Source organism: Misgurnus anguillicaudatus, chromosome 18 (genome assembly GCF_027580225.2).
Source record: "Misgurnus anguillicaudatus chromosome 18, ASM2758022v2, whole genome shotgun sequence".
Taxonomy (NCBI): domain Eukaryota; kingdom Metazoa; phylum Chordata; class Actinopteri; order Cypriniformes; family Cobitidae; genus Misgurnus; species Misgurnus anguillicaudatus.
The window spans coordinates 670,388-697,775 of record NC_073354.2 but is presented as its reverse complement, the minus strand read 5'-3'; the positions used below and the strand labels follow the sequence as shown (position 1 = coordinate 697,775).

At 41.1% G+C, this 27,388-nt stretch overlaps 1 protein-coding gene across 3 annotated transcripts in view; it reads left to right on the top strand.

Moving 5' to 3' along the window:
- Window positions 1-27,388, top strand: part of ddhd1b (DDHD domain containing 1b) — a 269,259-nt gene that overhangs the window by 41,451 nt on the left and 200,420 nt on the right. For 2 of the 3 annotated variants that reach the window (XM_073855467.1, XM_073855465.1), the window contains one exon: window positions 24,829-24,957. The exons of the other annotated variant lie outside the window; for it this stretch is intronic. In XM_073855467.1, coding sequence (XP_073711568.1) covers window positions 24,829-24,957 — 129 coding nt within the window. The remainder of the gene's footprint in view (window positions 1-24,828; window positions 24,958-27,388) is intronic. 3 annotated transcript variants of the gene reach the window in all.

The following is a 27,388-nucleotide window of genomic DNA, read 5'->3' as shown; positions in this document are numbered from 1 at the left end:
AATTCTCCTCCTAGGATTTTCATGCGATTGACACCAAAAGTGGTCAACATGATGCTGAGGCATTGTAGATGATAAATTGCGAAGGGATTTTTGATATCTCGAATGCTGCTCCCATGGCAACACGTCAAACTTTACTTTCATTTTCAGGGATATTTAAGCACTTGGCATGCACTTTGGGTGCCTTAACATGCTCGAAAACACCGGAAATTTGGCACAGACCTCAAAGTCGTCGGCCATTAGGACTGGGCAAACGCTGGAACACGGGTGTGGCAGTAGGGCTCTGTAGCGCCCCCTGTAATGACAAAAAAAATATTGGTGCACAAATCGGGCAAACATGTACGCACATGTACGAAAGTTGGTACGTATATAGATCTCATCAACCCGAACAACTTTCACAATCAAACCTATTAGCTCCGCCTCACAGGAAGTCGGCCATTTTGGATGGTTTCAAAAATGCATACGGTGAACTTTTGAATACTCCTTCTAGGGGATTCATGGGATTGACACCAAACGTGCTGATCATGATGCCGAGACATTGTACTTGCTAAATTGCGAAGGGATTTTTGATATCTCGAACGGTTCTGCCATGGCGAGGCGACAAATTCATGGCGAAATCAGAGAAACAGGAAGTGTCTAATATCTAAGGTAAAAAAATGTCTTATTGTGATGACACACGGGGTGTTTGTTCGTCTGAAGATTCTGATTGCATCGATGTGCCTATTGTGAGTCTCGGGTATAGCGCCACCACTAGGCGCCAGGAAGTGTTGCAGTCACAAAGGTTGATTTTTTTGACAGTTCCATGTGATTTTCTTTTAAATACTCCTCCTAGAATGTTTATGCGATTGACACCAAAAGTGGTTAACATGATGCTGAGACTTTGCAGATGCTAAATTGCGAAGGAATTTTTGACATTTCGAACGCTGTTGCCATGGCAATGCTTCAAACTTTACTTTAATTTAAGGCATATTTAAGGCTCTTGGCGTGCTTAGATTAAATTTAAATTTGGCAAACACATCAGAGTTGTCGGCTGTTAAGTGTTGACAAAAACGTCAGATAAAGGCGTGTCTATTTAGTGTCTCACTAGCGCCTCCATTTGTCTAAAATGTGGGGTTTCTTTTACCTACAGTACCAAAATGGATCAGTAGCAACATGAAATATTCCACTGATATTTACCCACTTGATGCACATGCCCACCGGGCATCATTTTCTCGGAGGCACCGTGTAGCGGTAAAAAAACGTGCGAGGGCCCGCCATCGCTGCTTGCAGCTATATTTTTTATTATTTTTTTTTTATTTTTTTTTTTTTATTATTTTTTTCAACACTTTTGGGAATTTTGAGTGCCTTAACATACTCGAAAACTCTTGAAATTTGGCACAGACGTCAGAGTCGTCCGTCATCGCAGAAAACCAAAGGCTGGAACACGGGCGTGGCAGGGGGGCTCTGTAGCGCCCCCTGTAATGAAAAAAAAAACATTGGTGCACAGATCGGACAAACATGTACGCACATGTACGAAAGCTGGTACGCATATAGATCTCATCGACCCGAACAACTTTCGTACTCTAACATATTAGCTCCGCCCAACAGGAAGTCGGCCATTTTGGATTGTTTAAAAAATGCATGCGGTGAACTTTTAAATACTCCTCCTAGTGGATTAATGGGATTGACACCAAACGTGGTGATCATGAAGCTGAGACATTGTACTTGCTAAATTGCGAAGGGATTTTTGATATCTCGAACGGTTTTGTCATGGCGAGGCGACAAATTCATGGCGAAATCAGAGAAACAGGAAGTGTCTAATATCTAAGGCAAAAAATGTCTTATTGTGATGACACGCTGGGTGTTTGTTCGTCTGAAGATTCCGATCGCATCGATGTGCCTATTGTAAATCTCGGGTATAGCGCCACCACCAGGCGCCAGGAAGTGTTGCAGTCACAAAGGTTGATTTTTTTTACATTTCCATGTGATGTTCTTTTAAATACTCCTCCTAGAATGTTTATGCGATTGACACCAAAAGTGGTCAACATGATGCGAAGACATTGTAGATGATAAATTGCGAAGGGATTTTTGATATCTCGAACGTTGTTCCCATGGCAACGCGTCAAACTTTACTTTCATTTTAAAGGCATATTTAAGCCCTTCAGTTGCATCCAGTGAACTTTTCAATACTCCTTCAAGAATATTCATGCGATTGACACCAAACATGATGACCATGATGCCGAGACATTGTAGATGATAAATTGCGAAAGGAATTTTGATATCTCAAACGGTGTTCCCATGGCAACGTGTCAAACTTTGCTTTCATTTTCCGGCATATTTAAGGCTTACAGTTACATGCAGTGAACTTTTCAATACTCCTTCTAGGACATTCATGCGATTGACACCAAACGTGGTCAACATGATGCCGAGACATTGGAGATGATAAAATGCGAAGGGATTTTTGACATTTCGAACGCTGTCGCCATGGCAACGGATCAAAGTTTACTTTTATTTCAGGAATATTTAAGCCTCTTGGCATGCTTAGATTAACTTCAAATTTGGCACACACATCAGAGTTGTCAACTGTTAAGTGTTGACAAACAGGTCAGACATAGGCGTGTCTCTTAAGTCGCTCACTAGCGCCCCCGTTTGTCCAAAATGGGGGGTTTCTTTTACCTACAGTCCCCAAATGGGTCAGTAACAACATAAATAGCCCACCGATATTTACCCATTTGATGCACTTGCCCTCCGTGCATTGTTTTCTCGGAGGCACCGTGTAGCGGTAAAAATACGTGCGAGGGCCCTCCATCGCTGCTTGAAGCTATATTTTTATTATTATTATTATTTTTTTTTAACACTTTTGGGCACTTTGGGTGCCTAAACATACTCGAAAAGTCTAGAAATTTGGCACAGACGTCAGAGTCGTCGGCCATCAGGTCCGGGCAAAGGCTGGACCACAGGCGTGGCAAGGGAGCTCTGTAGCGCCCCCTGTAATGCAAAAACAAACATTGGGGCACAGATCGGGCAAAAATGTACACACATGTACGAGAGTTGGTACGCATATAGATCTCATCGACCCGAACAACTTTCGCCCTCTAACATTTAAGCTCCGCCCAACAGGAAGTCAGCTATTTTGGATTGTTTAAAAAATGTATGCGTTGAACTTTTAAATACTCCTAGAGGATGCATGCGATTGACACCAAAAGTGGTGAACATGATGTCGAGACATTGGACTTGCTAAATTGCGAAGGGATTTTTGATATCTCGAACGGTTCTGCCATGGCGAGCCGACAAATTTATGGCAAAATCAGAGAAACAGGAAGTGTCTAATATCTAAGGCAAAAAATGTCTTATTGTGATGCCATGGGGGGTGTTTGTTTGTCTGAAGATTCCGATCGCATCGATGTGCCTATTGTGACTCCCGGGTATAGCGCCACCACCAGGCGCCAGAAAGTGTGTCAGTCACAAAGGTGGATTTTTTTTAGAGTTCCATCCAATGTTCTTTTAAATACTCCTTCTAGAATATTCATGCAAGTGACACCAAAAGTGGTCAACATGATGTTGAGACATTGTAGATGATAAATTGCGAAGGGATTTTTGATATCTCGAACGCTGTTCCCATGGCAACGCCCCAAACTTTACTTTTATTTCAGGCATATTTAGGGTTCTTGGCGTGCTTAGATTAACCTAACAATTGGCACACACATCAGAGTTGTCGGCTGTTAAGTGTGCACAAAAAGGTCAGGCGTGTCTTTTAAGTGGCTCACTAGCGCCCCAGTTTGTCTAAAATGTCGGGTGTCTTTTACATACAGTCCCCAAATGGGTCAGTAGCAACATGAAATACTCCACAGATATTTACCCACTTGATGCACATGCCCACCGTGCATCGTTTTCTCGGAGGCACCGTGAAGCGGTAAAAAACGTGCGAGGGCCCGCCATCGCTGCTTGCAGCTATATTTTATTTTTTTTTTTTTTATTTATTTATTTTTTTCAACACTTGTGCTAATTTGGGAGCCTTAACATACTCGAAAAGTCTTGAAATTTGGCACACACGTCAGAGTCGCGTGCCACTAGGCTCATGCAAAGACTGGAATACGGGCGTGGCAAGGGAGCTCTGTAGCGCCCCCTGTAATTCAAAAACAAACATTGGGGCACAGATCGGGCAAAAATGTACGCACATGTACGAGAGTTGGTACACATATAGATCTCATCGACCCGAACAACTTTCGCCCTCTAACGTTTAAGCTCCGCCCAACAGGAAGTCGGCTATTTCGGATTGTTTAAAAAATGCATGCGGTGAACTTTTGAATACTCCTCTGAGGGAATACATGGGATTGACACCAAACGTGGTGATCATGATGTCGAGACATTGTACTTGCTAAATTGCGAAGGGATTTTTGATATCTCGAACGGTTCTTCCATGGCGAAGCGACAAAGTCATGGCGAAATCAGAGAAACAGGAAGTGTGTAATATCTAAGGCAAAACATGTCTTATTGTGATGACACGCGGGGTGTTTGTTCGTCTGAAGATTCCGATCGCATCGATGTGCCTATTGTGAATCTCGGGTATAGCGCCACCACCAGGCGCCAGGAAGTGTGTCAGTCACAAAGGTGGATTTTTTTGACAGTTCCATCCGATGTTCTTTTAAATACTCCTTCTAGGATATTCATTCGATTGACACCAAAAGTGATCAACATGATGCTGAGACATTGTAGATGATAAATTGCGAAGGGATTTTTGATATCTCGAATGCTGTTCCCATGGCAACGTGTCAAACTTTACTTTCATTTTAAAGGCATATTGAAGCCTTTCAGTTCCATGCAGTGAACTTTTAAATACTCCTTCTAGAATATTCATTCGATTGACACCAGAAGTGGTCAACATGATGCTGAGACATTGGAGATGCTAAATTGCGAAGGAATTTTTGACATCTCGAACGCTGTTCCCATGGCAACGCGTCAAACTTTACTTTTATTTAAGGCTTTTTGAAGGCTCTTGGCGTGTTTGGATTAACTTTAAATTTGGCACACACATCAGAGTTGTTGGCAGTTAAGTGTTGACAAAAAGGTCAGATAAAGGCATGTCTATTTAGTGGCTGACTAGCCCCACCCCCCCCCCGTTTGTCTAAAATGTGGGGTTTCTTTTACCTACAGTCCCCAAATGGGTCAGTAACAACATTAAATAGCCCACTGATATTTACCCACTTGAGGCCCTTGCCCACCGTGTATCGTTTTCTCGGACGCACCGTGTAGCGGAAAAATAACGTGCGAGGGCCCGCCATCGCTGCTTGCAGCTATATTTCTTTTTTTTTTTTTTTTTTAGGGCCCGAGCACCGAGGAGCAGGCCAGAATGGCCTGCACCGAAAGGTGCGAAGCCCTATTGTTTTTGCTCGAATTTATTATTAGGGCCCGAGCACCGAGGAGCAGGCCAGAATGGCCTGCACCGAAAGGTGCGAAGCCCTATTGTTTTTGCTCGAATTTATTATTATTTTTTTTATTTTTTTTTTATTTTTTTTAACACTTTTGGGCATTTTGGGTGCCTTAACATACTCGAAAACTCTTGAAATTTGGCACAGACGTTAGAGTCGTCCGTCATTGCGAACAGACAAAGGCTGGAACACGGGCGTGGCACGGGGGCTCTGTAGCGCCCCCTGTAATGCAAAAACAAACAGTAGTGCGCAGATCGGGCAAACATGTACGCACATTTACGAAAGTTGGTACACATATAGATCTCATCGACCCGAACAACTTTCGCCCTCTAACATTTTAGCTCCGCCCAACAGGAAGTCCGCCATTTTGGATTGTTTAAAAAATGCATGCGGTGAACTTTTGAATACTCCTCCTAGGGGATTCAAGCAAATGACACCAAACGTGGTGATCATGATGTCAAGACATTGGACTTGCTAAATTGCGAAGGGATTTTTGATATCTCGAACGGTGTTGCAATGGCGAAGCGGCAAAGTCATGGCGAAATCAGAGAAACAGAAAGTGTCTAATATCTAAGGCAAAAAATGTCTTATAGTGATGACACGCGGGGTGTTTGTTCGTCTGAAGATTCCGATCGCATCGATGTGCCTATTGTGAGTCTCGGGTATAGCGCCACCACCAGGCGCCAGGAAGTGTTGCAGTCACAAAGGTTGATTTTTTTTGACAGTTCCATGTGATGTTCTTTTAAATACTCCTCCTAGAATGTTTATGCAATTGACACCAAAAGTGGTCAACATGATGCCAAGACATAGTAGATGATAAATTGCGAATGGATTTTTGATATCTCGAACGTTGTTCCCATGACAACGCGTCAAACTTTACTTTCATTTTAAAGGCATATTTAAGCCCATGCAGTGAACTTTTCAATACTCCTTCTAGGATATTCATGCGATTGACACCAAACGTGGTCAACACGATGCCGAGACATTGGAGATGATAAAAAAGTGAAGGGATTTTTGATATCTCAAACGCTGTTCCCATGGCAACGCGTCAAACTTTTTACTTTCATTTTAAAGGCTTATTTAAGCCTGACAGTCGCATGCAATGTTCTTTTTAATACTCCTTCTAGGGAAATAATGCAATTCACACCAGAAGTTGTCAACATGATGCTGAGACATTGTAGACGCTAAATTGCGAAGGAATTTTTGACATCTCTAACGCTGTTCCCATGGCAACGTGTCAAACTTTACTTTTATGTCAGGCATATTTAAGGCTCTTGGTGTGCTTAGATTAACTTTAAATTTGGCACACACATCAGATTTGTCGGCTGTTAAGTGTTGACAAAAACGTCAGATAAAGGCGTGTCTATTTAGTGGCTCACTAGCGCCCCCGTTTGTCTAAAATGTGGGGTTTCTTTTACCTACAGTACCTAAATGGGTCAGTAGCAGCATGATATTTACCCACTTGATGCACTTGCCCACCGTGCATCGTTTTCTCGGAGGCACCGTGTAGCGGTAAACAAACGTGCGAGGGCCCGCCATCGCTGCTTGCAGCTATATTTAGGGCCCGAGCACCGAGGAGCAGGCCAGAATGGCCTGCACCGTAGGTGCGAAGCCCTATTGTTTTTGCTCGGATTATTATTAGGGCCCGAGCACCGAGGAGCAGGCCAGAATGGCCTGCACCGAAAGGTGCGAAGCCCTATTGGTTTTGCTCGAATTTATTATTATTATTAGGGCCCGAGCACCGAGGAGCAGGCCAGAATGGCCTGCACCGAAAGGTGCGAAGCCCTATTGTTTTTCTTAGGATTTATTATTATTTTTTTTTTTTTTATTATTATTTTTCTTTTTTTTAACACTTTTGGGCATTTTGGGTGCCTAAACATACTCGAAAACTCTTGAAATTTGGCACAGACGTCAAAGTCGTCCGTCATTGCGAACGGGCAAAGGCTGGAACACGGGCGTGGCACAGGGGCTCTGTAGCGCCCCCTGTAATGCAAAAAAAAACATTGGTGCACAGATCGTGCAAACATGTACGCACATGTACGAGAGTTGGTAGGCATATAGATCTCATCGATCCGAACAACTTTCGCCCTCTAACATTTAAGCTCCGCCCAACAGGAAGTCGGCTATTTTGGATTGTTTAAAAAAAGCATGCGGTGAAGTTTTGAATACTCCTTCTAGGGGATTCATGGGATTGACACCAAACGTGGTGATCATGATGTTGAGACATTGTACTTGCTAAATTGCGAAGGGATTTTTGATATCTCGAACGGTTCTGCCATGGCGAAGCGACAAAGTCATGGCGAAATCAGAGAAACAGGAAGTGTCTAATATCTAAGGCAAAAAATGTCTTATTGTGATGACATGCAGGGTGTTTGTTCGTCTGAAGATTCCGATCGCATCGATGTGCCTATTGTGAGTCTCGGGTATAGCGCCACCACCAGGCGCCAGGAAGTGTGTCAGTCACAAAGGTGGATTTTTTTGAAAGTTCCATGCAATGTTCTTTTAAATACTCCTTCTAGGATTTTCATGCGATTGACACCAAAAGTGGTCACCATGATGCCGAGACATTGTAGATGATAAATTGCGAAGGGATTTTTGATATCTCGAACGCTGTTCCCATGGCAATGCCTCAAACTTTACTTTCATTTTTACACATATTTAAGGCTGACAGTTACATGCTGTGAACCTTTAAATACTCCTCGTATGGGATTCATGCGATTGACACCAGAAGTGGTCAACATGATGCCGAGACATTGTAGATGATAAATTGCGAAGGAATTTTTGAGTTCTCGAACGCTGTTCCCATGGCAACGCGTCAAACTTTACTTTAATTTCAGGCATATTTAAGACTCTTGGCGTGCTTAGTTGAACTTTAAATTTGGCACACACATCAGAGTTTTCGGCTGTTAAGTGTGCACAAAAAGGTCAGATAAAGGCGTGTCTCTTAAGTGGCTCACTAGTGCCCCTGTTTGTCTAAAATGTGGGGTTTCTTTTACCTACAGTCCCCAAATGGCTCAGAAACAACATTAAATAGCCCACTGATATTTTATCCACTTGATGCCCTTGCCCACCGTGCATCGTTTTCTCTGACGCACCGTGTAGTGGTAAAAAAACGTGCGAGGGCCCGCCATTGCTGCTTGCAGCTATATTTAGGGCCCGAGCACCGAGGAGCAGGCCAGAATGGCCTGCACCGAAAGGTGCGAAGCCCTATTGGTTTTGCTCGAATTTATTTTTTTATTTTTTTTGTTTTGTTTTTTTTTAACACTTTTGGGCATTTTGGGTGCCTTAACATACTCGAAAACTCTTGAAATTTGGCACAGACGTCAGAGTCGTCCGTCATTGCAAACGGGCAAAGGCTGGAACACGGGCGTGGCACGGGGGCTCTGTAGCGCCCCCTGTAATGCAAAATAAAACATTGATGCACAGATCGTGCAAACATGTACGCACATGTACGAGAGTTGGTACGCATATAGATCTCATCGACCCGAACAACTTTCGCCCTCTAACATTTAAGCTCCGCCCAACAGGAAGTCAGCTATTTTGGATTGTTTAAAAAATGCATGCGTTGAACTTTTGAATACTCCTCCTAGAGGATGCATGCGATTGACACCAAAAGAGGTGAACATGATGTCGAGACATTGGACTTGCTAAATTGCGAAGGGATTTTTGATATCTCGAACGGTTCTGCCATGGCGAGCCGACAAAGTTGTGGCGAAATCAGAGAAACAGAAAGTGTCTAATATCTAAAGCAAAAAATGTCTTATTGTAATGACACGCGGGGTGTTTGTTCGTCTGAAGATTCCGATCGCATCGATGTGCCTATTGTGAGTCTCGGGTATAGCGCCACCACCAGGCGCCAGGAAGTGTGTCAGTCACAAAGCTGGATTTTTTTGAAAGTTCCTTGCAATGTTCTTTTAAATACTCCTTCTAGGATTTTCATGCGATTGACACCAAAAGTGGTCACCATGATGCCGAGACATTGTAGATGATAAATTGCGAAGGGATTTTTGATATCTCAAACGCTGTTCCCATGGCAACGCGTCAAACTTTACTTTCATTTTAAAGGCATATTTAAGCCTTTCAGTTCCATACAGTTAACTTTTAAATACTCCTTCTAGGATTTTCATGCGATTGACACCAAAAGTGGTCACCATGATGCCGAGACATTGTAGATGATAAATTGCGAAGGGATTTTTGATATCTCAAACGCTGTTGCCATGGCAACCTGTCAAACTTTACTTTCATTTTAAAGGCATATTTAAGCCTTTCATACAGTTAACTTTTAAATACTCCTTCTAGGATTTTCATGCGATTGACACGAGAAGTGGTCAACATGATGCCGAGACATTGTAGATGATAAATTGCGAAGGGATTATGATATCTCAAACGCTGTTGTCATGGCAATGCATCAAACTTTACTTTCATTTTTACACATATTTAAGGCTGACAGTTACATGCTGTGAACCTTTAAATACTCCTCGTATGGGATTCATGCGATTGACACCAGAAGTGGTCAACATGATGCCGAGACATTGTAGATGATAAATTGCGAAGGAATTTTAGACATCTCGAACGCTGTTCTCATGGCAACGCGTCAAACTTTACTTTAATTTAAGGCATGTTTAAGGCTCTTGGCGTGCTTAGTTGAACTTTAAATTTGGCACACACATCCAGAGATGTATAAAGTACTAGGGACCCAGACTTAAGTAAAAGTATAAGTGCTCTATCAAAAAAGTGAGCACACCACTTAAGTGGAAGTACTGAAGTATTAAACATGTTTTGTACTTAAGTATTGCAAGTAGTTTATTTTAAAATATACTACTCAAGTACTGAAAGTAAAAGTACAAGTATTGTGTAATGTAGTTATTAAAGAAAACAGTCAAAAGTTTGAATATAATATTGTTTATATTATTTCAAATGTTTAAGCTAAAGGACACTCACAATTGCTTTGGCTGTAGCAGGAGTACAAGGACAGGAATGTTCAGATTAATTTAACTAATATGGCAATAGAGAATTCAGAATTAATAAAATATTAGTCGATGTAATGGTAATGGTAATAGGTAAAGGTACAAGATGTTTCAATGTATTTAGGTTTCCTTCTTTCGCGCACACTCGCCCTTTCTCGCGAATTCTCTCTCTCTATCGGTCTCTCTCGTGCACTTTGGTTCTCTCTTCACTTCACATTTGTCCACAACTGCGGCTCATATTTGTGAGTGAGAGGGAGGGAGGGGTCCGCTCTTCACTATCTCCTATTGGTTTAGACCACAATCTGTGTGTGTTTCTAATGTGTATCACCGCTCCGGCAGTGATAATGTAGGTTTGGAATGATTTGTAACATTTGAGTGTAACGAGTAACTATGCAGCACATAAAAAATGTATTGGAGTAAAAGTATTAAACTCATCGAAAATATGTACTGAAGTAAAAGTGAAAGTAGGAGAAAAAAATAATACTTCAGTAGAGTACAGATACTGCCTTTTAGTACTTAAGTACAGTAGTGAAGTAGTTCTACTTCGTTACTATACATCTCTGCACACATCAGAGTTTTCGGCTGTTAAGTGTTGACAAAAAGGTCAGACATAGGCGTGTCTCTTAAGTGGCTCACTAGTGCATCTGTTTGTCTAAAATGTGGGGTTTCTTTTACCTACAGTCCCCAAATGGCTCAGAAACAACATTAAATAGCCCACTGATATTTTACCCACTTGATGCCCTTGCCCACCGTGCATCGTTTTCTCGGACGCACCGTGTAGCGGTTAAAAAACGTGCGAGGGCCCGCCATTGCTGCTTGCAGCTATATTTTTTTTTTTTTTTTTTTAACACTTTTGGGCATTTTGGGTGCCTTAACATACTCGAAAACTCTTGAAATTTGGCACAGACGTCAGAGTCGTCCGTCATTGCGAACTGGCAAAGGCTGGAACACGGGCGTGGCACGGGGGCTCTGTAGCGCCCCCTGTAATGCAAAAAAAAACATTGATGCACAGATCGTGCAAACATGTACGCACATGTACGAGAGTTGGTACGCATATAGATCTTATCGACCCGAACAACTTTCGCCCTCTAACATTTAAGCTCCGCCCAACAGGAAGTCAGCTATTTTGGTTCGTTTAAAAAATGCATGCGTTGAACTTTTGAATACTCCTCCTAAGATTATCATACGATTGACACCAAAAGTGGTCACCATGATGCCGAGACATTGTAGATGATAAATTGCGAAGGGATTTTTGATATCTCAAACGGTATTCCCATGGCAACGCGTCAAACTTTACTTTCATTTTAAAGGCATATTTAAGCCTTTCAGTTTTATACAGTTAACTTTTAAATACTCCTTCTGGGATTTTCATGCGATTGACACGAGAAGTGGTCAACATGATGCCGAGACATTGTAGATGATAAATTGCGAAGGGATTTTTGATATCTCAAACGCTGTTCCCATGGCAATGCATCAAACTTTACTTTCATTTTTACACATATTTAAGGCTGACAGTTACATGCTGTGAACCTTTAAATACTCCTCGTATGGGATTCATGCGATTGACACCAGAAGTGGTCAACATGATGCCGAGACATTGTAGATGATAAATTGCGAAGGAATTTTAGACATCTCGAACGCTGTTCTCATGGCAACACGTCAAACTTTACTTTAATTTCAGGCATGTTTAAGGCTCTTGGCGTGCTTAGTTGAACTTTAAATTTGGCACACACATCCAGAGATGTATAAAGTACTAGGGACCCAGACTTGAGTAAAAGTACAAGTGCTCTATCAAAAAAGTGAGCACACCACTTAAGTGGAAGTACTGAAGTATTAAACATGTTTTGTACTTAAGTATTGCAAGTAGTTTATTTTAAAATATACTACTCAAGTACTGAAAGTAAAAGTACAAGTATTGTGTAATGTAGTTATTAAAGAAAACAGTCAAAAGTTTGAATATAATATTGTTTATATTATTTCAAATGTTTAAGCTAAAGGACACTCACAATTGCTTTGGCTGCAGCAGGAGTACAAGGACAGGAATGTTCAGATTAATTTAACTAATATGGCAATAGAGAATTCAGAATTAATAAAATATTAGTCGATCTAATGGTAATAGGTAAAGGTACAAGATGTTTCAATGTATTTAGGTTTCGTTCTTTCTCGCACACTCGCCCTTTCTCGCGAATTCTCTCTCTCTATCGGTCTCTCTCGTGCACTTTGGTTCTCTCTTCACTTCACATTTGTCCACAACCGCGGCTCATATTTGTGAGTGAGAGGGAGGGAGGGGTCCGCTCTTCACTATCTCCTATTGGTTTAGACCACAATCTGTGTGTGTTTCTAATGTGTATCACCGCTCCGGCAGTGATAATGTAGGTTTGGAATGATTCGTAACATTTGAGTGTAACGAGTAACTATGCAGCACATAAAATATGTACTGAAGTAAAAGTGGAAGTAGGAGAAAAAAATAATACTTCAGTAGAGTACAGATTCTGCCTTTTAGTACTTAAGTACAGTAGTGAAGTAGTTCTACTTCGTTACTATACATCTCTGCACACATCAGAGTTTTCGTCTGTTAAGTGTTGACAAAAAGGTCAGACATAGGCGTGTCTCTTAAGTGGCTCACTAGTGCACCTGTTTGTCTAAAATGTGGGGTTTCTTTTACCTACAGTCCCCAAATGGCTCAGAAACAACATTAAATAGCCCACTCATATTTTACCTACTTGATGCCCTTGCCCACCGTGCATCGTTTTCTCGGACGCACCGTGTAGCGGTAAAAAAACGTGCGAGGGCCCGCCATTGCTGCTTGCAGCTATATTTTTTATTATTTATTTTTTTTATTTTTTTTTACGTTTCGGGGCAATTTGGGGGCCTTGACATACTCAAAAACTCTTGAAATTTTGCACAGACGTCAGAGTCGTTGGCCATCAGGTTTGGGCAAAGGCTGGACCACGGGCGTGGCAAGGGAGCTCTGTAGCGCCCCCTGTAATGCAAAAACAAACATTGGGGCACAGATCGGGCAAAAATGTACGCACATGTACGAGAGTTGGTACGCATATAGATCTCATCGACCCGAACAACTTTCGCACTCTAACATTTAAGCTCCCCCCAACAGGAAGTCGGCTATTTTGGATTGTTTCAAAAATGCATGTGGTGAACTTTTAAATACTCCTCCTAGAGGATTCATGGGATTGACACCAAACGTGGTGATCATGATGTCGAGACATTGTACTTGCTAAATTGCGAAGGGATTTTTGATATCTCGAACGGTGCCGCCGTGGCGAGTCGACAAAGTTGTGGCAAAATCAGAGAAACAGGAAGTGTCTAATATCTAAGGCAAAAAAGTTCTTATTGTGATGCCAAGCGGGGTGTTTGTTCGCCTGAAGATTCCGATTGCATCAATGTGCTTATTTTGAGTCTCGGGTATAGCGCCACCACCAGGCGCCAGGAAGTGTGTCAGTCACAAAGGTGGATTTTTTTGACTGTTCCATCCGATGTTCTTTTAAATACTCCTTCTAGGATATTCATGCGATTGACACCAAAAGTGGGTCAACATGATGCCAAGACATTGTAGATGATAAATTGCGAAGGGATTTTTGACATCTCGAACGCTGTTGCCATGGCAACGCATCAAAGTTTACTATTATTTCAGGAATATTTAAGCCTCTTGGCATGCTTAGATTAACTTCAAATTTGGCACACACATCAGAGTTGTCAACTGTTAAGGTTTGACAAACAGGTCAGACATAGGTGTGCCTCTTAAGTCGCTCACTAGTGCCCCCGTTCGTCCTAAATGTGGGGTTTCTTTTACCTACAGTACCCAAATTGGTCAGTAGCAACATGAAATAGTCCACTGATATTTACCCACTTGATGCACTTGCCCACCGTGCATCGTTTTCTCGGACGCACCTTGTAGCGGTAAAAAAACGTGCGAGGGCCCGCCATTGCTGCTTGCAGCTATATTTTATTTTTATTTTTTTTAACACTTTTGGGCATTTTGGGTGCCTTAACATACTCGAAAACTCTTGAAATTTGGCACAGACGTTAGAGTCGTCCGTCATTGCGAACTGACAAAGGCTGGAACACGGGCGTGGCACAGGGGCTCTGTAGCGCCCCCTGTAATGCAAAAAAAACCATTGATGCACAGATCAGGCGAAAATGTACGCACATGTACGAAAGTTGGCACGCTTATAGATCTCATCAACCCGAACAACTTTCGCCCTCTAACATTTAAGCTCCGCCCAACAGGAAGTCGGCTATTTTGGATTGTTTAAAAAATGCATACGGTGAACTTTTAAATACTCCTCCCAGGGGATTCATGGGATTGAAACCAAACGTGGTGATCATGATGTCGAGACATTGGACTTGCTAAATTGCGAAGGGATTTTTGATATCTCGAACGGTTCTGCCATGGCGAGGCGAAAAAGTTGTGGCGAAATCAGAGAAACAGGAAGTGTCTAATATCTAAGGCAAAAAAATTCTTATTGTGATGCCAAGCGGGGCGTTTGTTCGTCTGAAGATTCCGATCGCATCGATGTGCCTATTGTGAGTCTCGGGTATAGCGCCACCACCAGGCGCCAGGAAGTGTGTCAGTCATGAACTTTTAAATACTTCTCCTAGGGAATTCATACAATTGACACCAAACATGGTGAACATGATGCTGAGACATTGGACTTGCTAAATTGCGAAGGGATTTTTGATATCTCGAACGGTGTTGCCATGGCGAGGCGACAAATTTATGGCGAATTCAGAGAAACAGGAAGTGTCTAATATCTAAAGCAAAAAATGTCTTATTGGGATGAAACGCATTGTGTATGTTCGGCCAAGGATTCCGATCGCATCGATGTGCCTATTGTGAGTTTCGGGTATAGCGCCACCAACAGGCACCAGGAAGTGTGGCAGTCACAAAAGGTGGATTTTTTGACAGTTGCATGCGGTGAACTTTTAAATACTCCTCCTAGGATTTTCATGCGATTGACACCAAAAGTGGTCAACATGATGCTGAGGCATTGTAGATGATAAATTGCGAAGAGATTTTTGATATCTCGAATGCTGCTCCCATAGCAACACGTCAAATTTTACTTTCATTTTCAGGCATATTTAAGCACTTGGCATGCACTTTGGGTGCCTTAACATGCTCGAAAACACCAGGAATTTGGCACAGACCTCAAAGTCGTCGGCCATTAGGACCGGGCAAACGCTGGAACACGGGCGTGGCAGTAGAGCTCTGTAGCGCCCCCTATAATGCAAAAAAATTATTGGTGCACAAATCGGGCAAACATGTACGCACATGTACGAGAGTTGGTACGTATATAGATCCCATCGACCCGAACAGCTTTCACAATCAAACCTATTAGCTCCGCCCAACAGGAAGTCGGCCATTTTGGATGGTTTCAAAAATGCATACGGTGAACTTTTACATACTCCTTCTAGGGGATTCATGGGATTGACACCAAACGTGGTGAACATGATGGCGAGACATTGTTCTTGCTAATTTGCGAAGGGATTTTTGATATCTCGAACGGTTCTGTCATGGCGAGGCGACAAATTCATGGCGAAATCAGAGAAACAAGAAGTGTCTGATATCTAAGGTAAAAAATGTCTTATTTTGATGACACACCGGGTGTTTGTTCGTCTGAAGATTCTGATCGCATCGATGTGCCTATTGTGAGTCTCGGGTATAGCGCCACCACCAGGCGCCAAGAAGTGTTGCAGTCCCAAAGGTTGATTTTTTTGACAGTTCCATGTGATGTTCTTTTAAATACTCCTCCTAGAATGTTTTTGTGATTGACACCAAAAGTGGTCAACATAATGCTGAGACATTGTAGATGCTAAATTGCGAAGGAATTTTTGACATCTCGAACGCTGTTGCCATGGCAACGCTTCAAACTTTTCTTTAATTTCAGGCATATTTAAGGCTCATGGCGTGCTTAGATTAACTTTAAATTTGGCACACACATTAGAGTTGTCGGCTGTTAAGTGTTGACAAAAAGGTCAGATAAAGGCGTGTCTATTTAGTGGCTCACTAGTGCCCCCGTTTGTCTAAAATGTGGGGTTTCTTTTACCTACAGTACCCAAATTGGTCAGTAGCAACATGAAATAGTCCACTGATATTTACCCACTTGATGCACGTGCCCACCGTGCATCGTTTTCTCGGAGGCACCGTGTAGCGGTAAAAAAACGTGCGAGGGCCCGCCATCGCTGCTTGCAGCTATATTTATTATTATTTTTCTTCTTCTTCTTCTTCTTCTCCGAAATGGATCGCATTTTTGAGGGCCTAAACATACCCGAAAACTCATGAAAATTTGCACACGCGTCAGAAGTGGCGAAAATTCACATGTAGTATAGGCGTCAGAAGTGGGCGTGTAGAAATGGCTCGATAGCGCCACCTGCAAAATTTCAAGAGAACAGCCCCCCCACTACGAAAAACGTACAGATACGAAATTTGGTAAGATCATCTAGCACCCCAAGACCTACAAAAAAGTACCTTGGAGCTAAGCTCTAAACCCCACAGGAAGTTGGCCGTTTTGAATTTTCTCTGTCATTTTTTGACATTTCCAAGCGTCGTACTTTAACGAACTCCTCCTAGAGATTAAATCCGATCATCATCATATTTGGTCAGTCTCATCTAAAGGCCTTTGCGATGCTAAATTGCAGAGCTTTTGACTTTTCGTTGGAGGGCGTGTCCGTGGCGGCCTGGCAAAATGTGATGTTTCGCCATGAAACAGGAAGCTGATGTTATTCAGGCATACATTGTCCGATCTGCCCCTGACTTCACTTTGATAAGGGTCCAGGCCTGAACACATCAACATGGCATAACTCAGTAACACTTATAGCGCCACCTAGAGGCAGCCGGAAATGCCATGTTTTACGCTGTGACTTACTGCTCTTAGATATTTAACCATATCAACATCATATTTCACCAGTGTAATCTCAAGACCTTGTGTGATGATAAAAAAGCAACGACCTTGACTTTTCATTAAAGGGCGTGTCCGTGGCGGCCTCGCAAAGTATCACTAAATTAATCGCATTTTTGACAGCCTAAACAGCGCCACCTGCAAAATTTCAAGAGAAAAGCCCCGCCGCTACGAAAAACCTACAGATACTAAATTTGGTAGGGTCATCTATCACCCCAAGACCTACAAAAAAGTCTCTTGGAGCGAAGCTCTAAACCCCACAGAAAGTCGGCCATTTTGAATTTTTGCTGTGATTTCTGTGCAAATTTTGTAATTTCCAGGCTTTGTACTTTAACGAACTCCTCCTAGAGATTTTATCAGACCGTCATCATATTTGGTCAATCTCATCTAAAGGCCTTTGCGATGTTATATTGTGGAGCTTTTGACTTTTCGTTGCAGGGTGTGTCCGTGGAGGCCTGACAAAGTTCAGCGTTTTTGCCATGAAACAGGAAGTTGTTATAACTCAGTCATACAATGTCCAATCTGCCCCACACTTTACATGTTTGATAAGAGTCTTGACCTGAACACATTTAAATGCCAATATTCAGCTTCAGTCATAGCGCCACCTAGAGTTAGCAGGAAATGCCGTGTTTTATGCTGAGATTTACTGCTCTTAGAGATTTAATCAAATCATCATCATATCTTTTCAGACTGATCTTAAGCCCTTTGCGATGATAAATTGCGAAGATCTTGACTTTTTGTTGAAGGGCGTGTCCGTGGCAGCCTGGCAAAGTGTGATGTTTCGCCATGAAACAGGAAGCTGTTGTAATTCAGGCATACATTGTTCAATTTGCTCCAGACTTTACACATTTGTTAAGGGTCCCGGCCTGAACACGTCAATATAACAATAATCAGGTACAGTCATCGCGCCACCTACTGCACACAGGCGTTGTGGCACATCAATTTCCCTTTGAATATCCACTTATATTTACCCACTTTAATTCATATCCTCCTGGTTCACTGCTTTACTAATGCCATAGGGTAGCGGTGCACATGCGTGCGAGGGCCCTTCCATCGCCGCTTGCAGCTTTAATTCATGATTGTTTTTTTCCCTTCACCTGTTTGTCATTGTTCCCTAGTTTAGTTTTCCCTATTTAACTCTTTCCCCCCCAGCATTTTTCATGATTTTCACAAAAGTTTAATGCCTTCCAGAAAATGCTCCTTTTTAAATATATAAACATACAATATATGAAATAAAAGAACAGTCCCTCTGCTTTCAAACAAAAAAATCTGTTTGATCCTACCTTCATGTGTTCTATTTTTATCACCTCTCAAATATGTGTAGGTTTCATTAAAAACACCAAATTTTGAGCAAAAAGCTGAGATAATTCAATTTTTGTAAAGGACTTTTGATAGAGATCAGATGCAGAGTGATCTTTAAAACATACACGGAGATACAGCTGTTTGCCCTAGGGCAATACTTCTGGGTTTTAAAAGTTGCGGAAGTGGCACCATCTGGTGGATAATAGCGGTATTGCAGATTGACGAGATAACTTGTCAATGGAGAGGAAAGAGTCATTGCCATTGTGTCTGATGTCTTTTGCTGGTTCACTGTGTATCCAATGATACTGCTTTGTCTGTCTTGTCATGATTATTTTCTAGTCATTAGCCTCTTTCACACAGTAATTCTGGTAAATTACCATGAATTTACCAGAATAAATTTACCAGTAAATACAAAAATGTGCTGTTCACACACGCAGTGACATTCCGTCTTTTTACCAATAAGACATCATTCATAAATCAGTATCAAAATACCGGCAAATCCGTTGAAAAAGCGGAAGTTACATGTGGCGCGCGGGGAGCTTAGTGTTGTATTTGTAAACAATTCACGTTGTTCATATCCACGTACGTATTTTGTTGTTTTCACGTCTGTGGTAAATGTTGACGGTCGCGAAGTGGCTTGGGACCAAACAACATTGCTCGACTTTCAAGCAGCGCGTGTGTGGAAACGTCTGTAAAAATTGCGAGGGTAAACGCGTAATCTATATTAAAACATTATGATATGCCCAAAGCTGTCAGCGCGATCTGACGTTGTCCATTCTTAATGCCGGTAATCTTCTCTTTCAAATCTATTTTTGTGTTCACACATAGCGCTTACCAGTAAATTACTGGTAATCTTACAACCTCTCTTTCTGGTAAATTGGCAGCACTGATTTACCAGAAAGGTTCTGTTCACACATGAACTGTTAACTGCAATTTACCAGTAAATTACCAGTAAAGACTGTATGTGTGAAAGGGACTATTGTCATTGTTTGCCCCCTCAAGGGTATTTATGCTTCAATAAACGCCTTTTAGTTATGAGCTGTCTGTGATTGGGTTCTATCCATCTCCACACCCTGACAATAAAATGAAGTTGACTTGTTCAACTATATTTTATAAGTTATAACAACTCACCTGTAGTTATAACAACTCATCTCTAGTCAAGATAAACAATAGTAAGTTGAAATAACTTGTAAATCTAAGTTGATTCAACAAAAAAATTCAAGGTAGCAAAGGATTTTTAACAATGTGGTGCCCCAAGAGTGTGCTATCTGCTGTTGTCTGCAGGTTAAGAAGTAAATTATTTATTTTGTTTAGCCTAAAACTGAATAGCTGTGCAGTAAAATGCACTAACCAATGAAGAGACAAGTCTGCGCTATGCATCTGCAAAATGCTGTCAGAAAAGAAAACCTAGAAAGTAGCATTTGTAAATTATGTGCCATAAACATTTCTGCCTCTGTCCCCATTGAGGGCAAACAAAATATCAATATACACTCGTATTTATGATTGGCAACAAGTGTGTTTTGGTAATCCTCCCGACTCACTTTTCCAAAGCGTTTTTCCAACATTGTGCACTCTGCCTTTAAAGTTTTTGTTCCGCTTCAATTAACATTCTGACATTAATTCATGTTTTTGCTATGTTTTTGTGTGACATTCTCTTCACAGTCTGATGTTGTTTTAAAGCAACACTAAAGACTTTTTGCTCTTTGCTCCCCCTACAGGATAGAAGCGTAATTGTCCATTACCACTGTCGTAAATACTGCAGCATAGCTGGCTCTGAATGGATTGTAGGTCTGCCGTAAAGCAAGTTTTTGTAGTTTTCACTCGAACTATAGGACCACGACCCGCCGGTTGGAAACATCTTTAGTGCGGTTTTGGTCGATAGAGGGCTGCAAAGCAAATGTGAAAGTGCCGTTCACCCTGTTTCGAGTGGATGAACGACTGAAACTTTTAAGGTAAAAAAACTCTTTGGTGTTGCTTTAAGTTAGGCTCATATTTAAATGTGACGTTTTGAGTGTATGGTCCATAAATAAAGAACAAATAGAGACGGCTGTGACGGTGGCAGTATTTTACCACTGCGGTGGTAGTGCACCAATTCACCATGGTGGTTATAGAATGTGTGTGTGTGTGTATGTGCACACGCGCATTGATACATATAGGCTTATATATAATAAATACATATAATTTGAAATCTAAAAATGTAAACGAGGCTCAGATAAACGTTTCTTCAGATATACGTGTTCATTAGTGATGCGCGGGTCGGCGTTTTTCCCAACCCGCGGGTCCCGCTTTTATGAAATATTTGGCCGCCCCGCAACACTGTATCTATTTTTACAACCCGCACCGCCCCACGCCCGCGACCATTGAAATAGACATACTAGGCATTTGTAATGTAAATAAAAAGAGGCTTTATTTCAGCCTAAAGTGCTTGGAAACAAACAGCCATTAGATTACATCGCCCTGTAAACTGGCAACAACATACACGAATGAGCCATAGAAACCAGCATGGTCATTTTAATATAAATATAGATATCGATCAATACGTCGATCACAAAGGCAATGCTGGTAGATCGCACATAAGTTAACTGTGTATTCTCATGCTGCTCCATGCCTCCAAGAGAAAATTGGCATTATGAGTAATTGTGAAACAAGTCTTTTTGAGTTGCTGTGCCTTTTTTCTCATATGTGTTTTTATTAGGGCTGTCTATAGATTAAAAAAATTAATCTAGATTAATCGCATGATTTCATGAGTTAACTGCGATTAATCGCAAATTAATCGCACATTTTTATCCATTCTAAATTTACCCTAATTTAACACTTTTCAGGTTTTTAATATTCTAATCATATTCATATATATATATATATATATATATATATATATATATTCAAGATTCAAGATTCAATAAATTTATTGCCATGTCAACAGAGTTGATAGGAATTTGTCTTGGTACCACACCCTCAGACATAAATAGCATATATGCTTTATGCAAATGTATGTTAACAATAGCCTCTTTACATTTTTAACAGGATCATCAGCCATTGTTTTGTATACGAATTTTCCTTTAAGAAGATTTTTCTTTCTCCATTTGTGTTTGCTGCTGTATCATTTGTGACCTGTGCTGGCAAGTTGAGTCAGAATTAGCCAATTTAAAAAAAAATAGTTGTTCATATTTTGACATTCTCTATTAAAATATAGAACAATGCATGATTTGTTGAAATATAACAAAATATGACAGAACTACACGTGTTTGAAGATGAAAGAGTCAAATTACCACAAATATTACCACATCCATACATTATATTACCACATCCATACCTTAAAATCACTGGTAAAACTAATAGATTTAGCACACACAAAGCAAAAACATCATCAATGTATGTTCAACTTTTTTCCTTTTGTTTGATTGACATTGAGACAGACTGCTTAAATCTAAGTGATCTAATATAATGTTACACATCAGATATTTTTACCCAACAGTTAACCAAACATTTACTTAAGACATAACAGATTATAGATCCTACCTGCGTGAATTCTTATAAAAACAGATATTTGTAAAACTGTAATTTTGTGTAGATGTCTCCAAGTCGCGCACTCGCGCGTCTGTGTGCACGCGCTTCAGATGTCAGTCAGTCAGCGTGAGGGGATCGCTTTTGAGTCTTGTCGCTCTTAATAACTCTTTAACATTAATCAGGTACCGAACTTTATCTCTCTTAATGACTATTTTAACATCAAGCAAGTCCTGCAGTCTATTTTTTAAGTCATGCATAAAAGCGAAACCAAAATGAATTGAGACGCATTTTTGTATAAGCATTAGGAGGACGGTAACGTTACACCTCTCAGACGTATAAATACAGATCATTTCAGATGTCCAACGAGTATTTAAAGCATTGGATTTGGTAGACGATTTGCTTAAAGTTCTTATTTCTATGAAAACCTTTTACTCATTTAGAGAAGAGTCACATTTGTCTGCGTCTCTGTTCATTCAACTATGGGCTGGACCAAGGGTCAAACAGAAATTGCGCGTTGCGTTAATCTCCGTTAATAAAATTAGTGGCGTTAAAATGAATTTGCGTTAACGCGTTATTAACGCGTTAATTTTGACAGCCCTAGTTTTTATAAATCTTATGCCTGCCCGCTGCAGCTCAGTCGTGTAAACTTCCGAAATTTACAAGGATGCAATCGCATTTTTGCCTTCATGCACGAGCTGATGCACGCGCCCTGTGTGTGTGTGTGTGTGTGTGTGTGTGTGTGTGTTTGCGCAAGAGAGAGAGCGAGCGAACGAGGGAGAGAGAGAGAGAGAGGCAGCGTTGTGCTGATATATGCTTCTGATACTATTATAATTTTCTTTCTAGTTTGATTCACTAAATCTCCGCTATTTTAAACAGTACTCGACATGTGCTCCAGGATTTTTTTAACTCCTCAAGAAAATAGAGTAATGGTGACAGCCCTAAATCCAATGTAGAGATATATGCAGTATAGTCCACGCATTTAAAGTGTTTTTAGCATGTAGAACTTGGGGATATCAAGTTACGTTGCGGAAGTTACGTTGCCACATAGGCCTACGTAATTTAATCTTATCAAAGAACGTAATAAAATGTAAAAATATATATTCCCAAAAATTTAATATATATGTTACAGGGAATTAGACGCAACATATCAGTTTTTAAATTTTGTTTTTAATGACCCGCCCCGCATTAAAGTTACAATTTCTTTACCCACCCCATCCCGAGCCGCGGGTTACACGCGAGGCCCGCGGGTTAAGATACAACCCGCGCATCACTAGTGTTCATAGGAGCTCAGTTTCTTTTTCCGCCGGTGGGTGCTCGTCACAAGCAATGCTTAAATTACTGAGCAACGACAGACGCTCTGGAGCGCCCACGCGATTTAAAAAGAAAGGAAAGTGGTGTGGTCATGTTTTCCACGTGGTTTTACATGTGAAATGTGAAGCAATTGAGCATATGTGGTTGGCCATTTTTCGGTGGGTGCTCGAGCCGAGCCCGGAGCACTTACAAGACCAGCGCCTATATATGCGTGCTGTAGCACTTCTATCCATAAAACCCCTATCTATCCTGACCCCACCCCCTTGTTTCCTTGTTAATTATCCCATTATTGTTTGAATCATGTCACCTGTTCCCCTCTTAATTTGTTCCCCTATTTAATGCCCTTGTGTTTGCTGTCCTGTGCGTTCATTTTGTACCAGTCCTGTTAAAAGCTCATGCTATTGTCTAAGTCAAGTGTATTTTTGTCAAGTTTATAGTCTGTTTAGTGTTAAGTTTAGTGTTAAGTCTAGTAAGTTTAGTGTTTTGTTTGCCTAGTGTGTTTTGCCCCCTCGTGGGTTTTGTTTTGTTGTTTCTTTTATAATAAAATAATAATAAAAATTTCTGTTTAACTGTCTGCATCTGGGTTCGTGTCCTGTTCCTGACAATAATTGCATGCAACATTCGGTTTAAGCTTGTTTGCTGTCATTGATTACATTTACATTGATTACTCCAATTCTACATACTAAACTGATAATGTCAGTGTAAACGCATTAAACCATTTTTTTTCATCAGGGAAGATAAAACTGGTAAAACAGCTCAATCTAATTGGCATAGGTGGATTTTTGCCCATTAGCCGATTACACACTGCATGTAAGTACCTTCAGGGGCTTTCTCGCAGTTTTGTGCACATTTCTGAAAGATAAAGAAAGTAGCATAAAGTCTGCACTCGACTCGACTGAAATTAAAAACGTGTGTTACATTTACAGGTTCTGCAAACATAGATACAACAGTATAGCTTTTAAAAGATTTCCCACCTGCTTTTTAAATTATTAGACAAAATATAGACGGTGATGTCACTGCCTGTGAGAAACTGAAAATCTCCAAATCCTGTTTAAATGCAGTTTTTTGCATTGCCAGTTCATTGATTTAAACACAAGAAAGGAGGTTTTTATAATAAGCTGCTTTTTGATAGATATTTGCTTATTTTGTGCATGTTAATGCACTCAACAGTTATTGCAGTCGTCACCTTCACAGGTAGCCCTATTAAAAGTTGTAAAAATGTTTGATAAAGTGTGTGATATTCATGATTTGAAATCAGGAAGGCTCTGACGCAATCAGGAGCAGCAAAATAATTGTAAAGACACCGTACAATTAAGGATATTTTGGACAAAATTGGCAGCATTACACATTCATCAGCACCATATTTAATGCTCAGGTAATGAGTAACAGGTCTGATTGACTATGCCTTTTTTTACTCAGCAATTCACAGTCTGAAACTGAGCCGGAGTCATGTGGACTGGCACAGTGTGGATGAAGTGTACCTTTACAGTGATGCCACAACCTCCAAGATAGCACGAACAGTCACACAAAAACTGGGATTCTCCAAAGGTTTGCAACATTTTGATTAAAGAGTACTAGGGGTGTCACGATTCTCCAATTCCTTGATTCGATTACATTTTCGATTATAATGTCACGATTCAATTCTCGATTTTTACATTTTTTTAAAGCACAAAAAATGCTATGCCATTTTTTGGACTAGACTTTTATGAAATACAATATCTGACCTTGAACCCGGAGATGCCCTGCCATGTTAGTCGTGTTGCCAGTGGTAAAATATGGTACACGCACAAATTATAGATAAAACGAAAATTCCTGTCAGATGAACATTCCTGTCAGTACTTTGTACCTTAAAACGTCCTTTATTACAGTCAGACGAGATTGTGAGACTATACCCCAATAAGTCATGTCTAAATGCTGTTTTCATAACTCTTAAGCAACTGAAATAAGTTGTTGTGAAACGTAAACAGATTTCAGTTCAGAGAAACGTCCGGTCCTGTCACAAACGCCGTTCTGCTGGTGCGTGCTCTGTTCTTGCTGTTTTTTGTTTCCCATGTAAAGAGCAGCTCGCGTGGTGTCTCCTGCATCTGCCATGCTATCTTTTGTCCGGCTGTAGCTAGCTAAGTTAGAGGAGGTTGACTCACAGCACTCAACACGTAATTTTTTTCACTTGGCAAACCGACCGAGGTTGTGAAATTGTTACACCCTTAATGAGTACATTTTCGACATTATTGCCTGTTCAAATGCAGTTGAGTAAATGTCTGGAAATAAACTTTCTGGTTTGTGTTCACAGGAAATTAAAAAATAGAAAGTTTGCAATTGGCATATAGAAAACAAAGCCTCCACCAATTAATTTCTTATTTATGTAAGAATGTCTTAAAGTCCATGTAAGTTATACGAAATATGTGTTCTGAGTTTGCTACACCACAAATAAATGTGTTATTAACCACCCAGACAAATGTGTATGATAAATTAAATAATTCAGTAATGTATAGTTCACAATTTGTAAAAAACAACATCAAACAGCACACTTCTACAAAGACTGCTTAACGGATCCGCCGATAGAAGTATTGAAAGCCGTTAAGTTCATAGTTTGCATGATTTTAATCACTTTAATAATGTTAAAACGCTGTTTTCATAACGCTGCCAGACATTAAATAAGGGCCACCAGGCTCTATGTTAACGCCCTATGCCATGGCACACTCAAATAAAGCCACATGCTGATCAACGTTTGGTTTACATCACACGCTACAAAAAATGACAACATGCTCTTACGGCGCATTCACACGGGGCGTCAGCGTTAACGCTTCCCATTCACTTTTAATGGGTGACGTCATGCGTTGCCGAACTGAATTGTGGATCCGTGGGCGCCACGTCAGTGCTGTTGCTCGCGGCAGAAGTCGAACATTTCTCAACTTTTCAAGCGGCAACGTGTGCATCAGCCAATCAGATTGCCTTATGCAAATTACCTAGACAGAGCCAGCCAGTTACGTTTATGGAAGAACGGAGCATGTGTAGCGGCCACTGTGATTGGCTGTTGGCCACGCTTCAGACAAGCGTACCGTAAAGGGTTAACGCTTACGCCCCGTGTGAATGTGCCGTTAATGTCACTGTCCTGCATTCATGGCATAGTTTTTGCTGCTTGTGGCAGGATTATGACAGACCCAAGTGTTTTGTGTGGTAGCACATGGCCTTTGTTTGTGCTTTGTGCTTCCCTATCTCCTGACACCGTGCCCTTGTTAATTATCCTATGTTTCTTTCAAGTCACCTGATTTTCCCCCTTATTTAATGCCACGTCCATCAGGTTTATCCCTCCAGGCACCATCACCATCCTGCTCATGTTTCTGGTCCCCTGTTTCAGTCTCCATGTCTTTCTCTCCCCTTCCCTGGTAGCCCTGGTTCGTCCCTGCCTGTGTCCTATCCTGCCCCTTATTAGCCCGGGAATCCTTTCCCATTTCTCTCCCTCACCCCCCAGCTATTGTCTATGTCTCAGTTTGACGTGTGACATGTTCCATGTTTCCCCTTGGGGTGGGGGTACTGTCATGGTCCTGCCTTTATATCATAGTTTTTGCTTTTTTATTAGGATCATCACAGGCCTATGTGTTTTGTGTGGAGGCACATGGCCTTTGTTTGTGCTGTGTGCTTCCCTGTCTCATCACCTGACCCGCCCCCTCGTCACCTCGTTAATTATCCTATTATTGTTTCTTTCAAGTCACCTGTTGCTCTCTTGATTTGCTCCCTTATTTAATGCCTTTTTATCATTCATTTTAATATCTAATTAGGGTTAGATACTGAAATGAAATATAGTACAACAATTTGAATAATTTGTGTCCCTTAAAGGTGACAGAGAACGAAAAAATGTTTTCACCTTGTCTTAGTTGAATAACGCTAGTCTACCTGCATTCACAAACATACAAAAAGTGCTAGACATTCTTAACATTTCCGTTTCATAGAAATTCTTCCTTTAGAAAGGTCCGCCAGA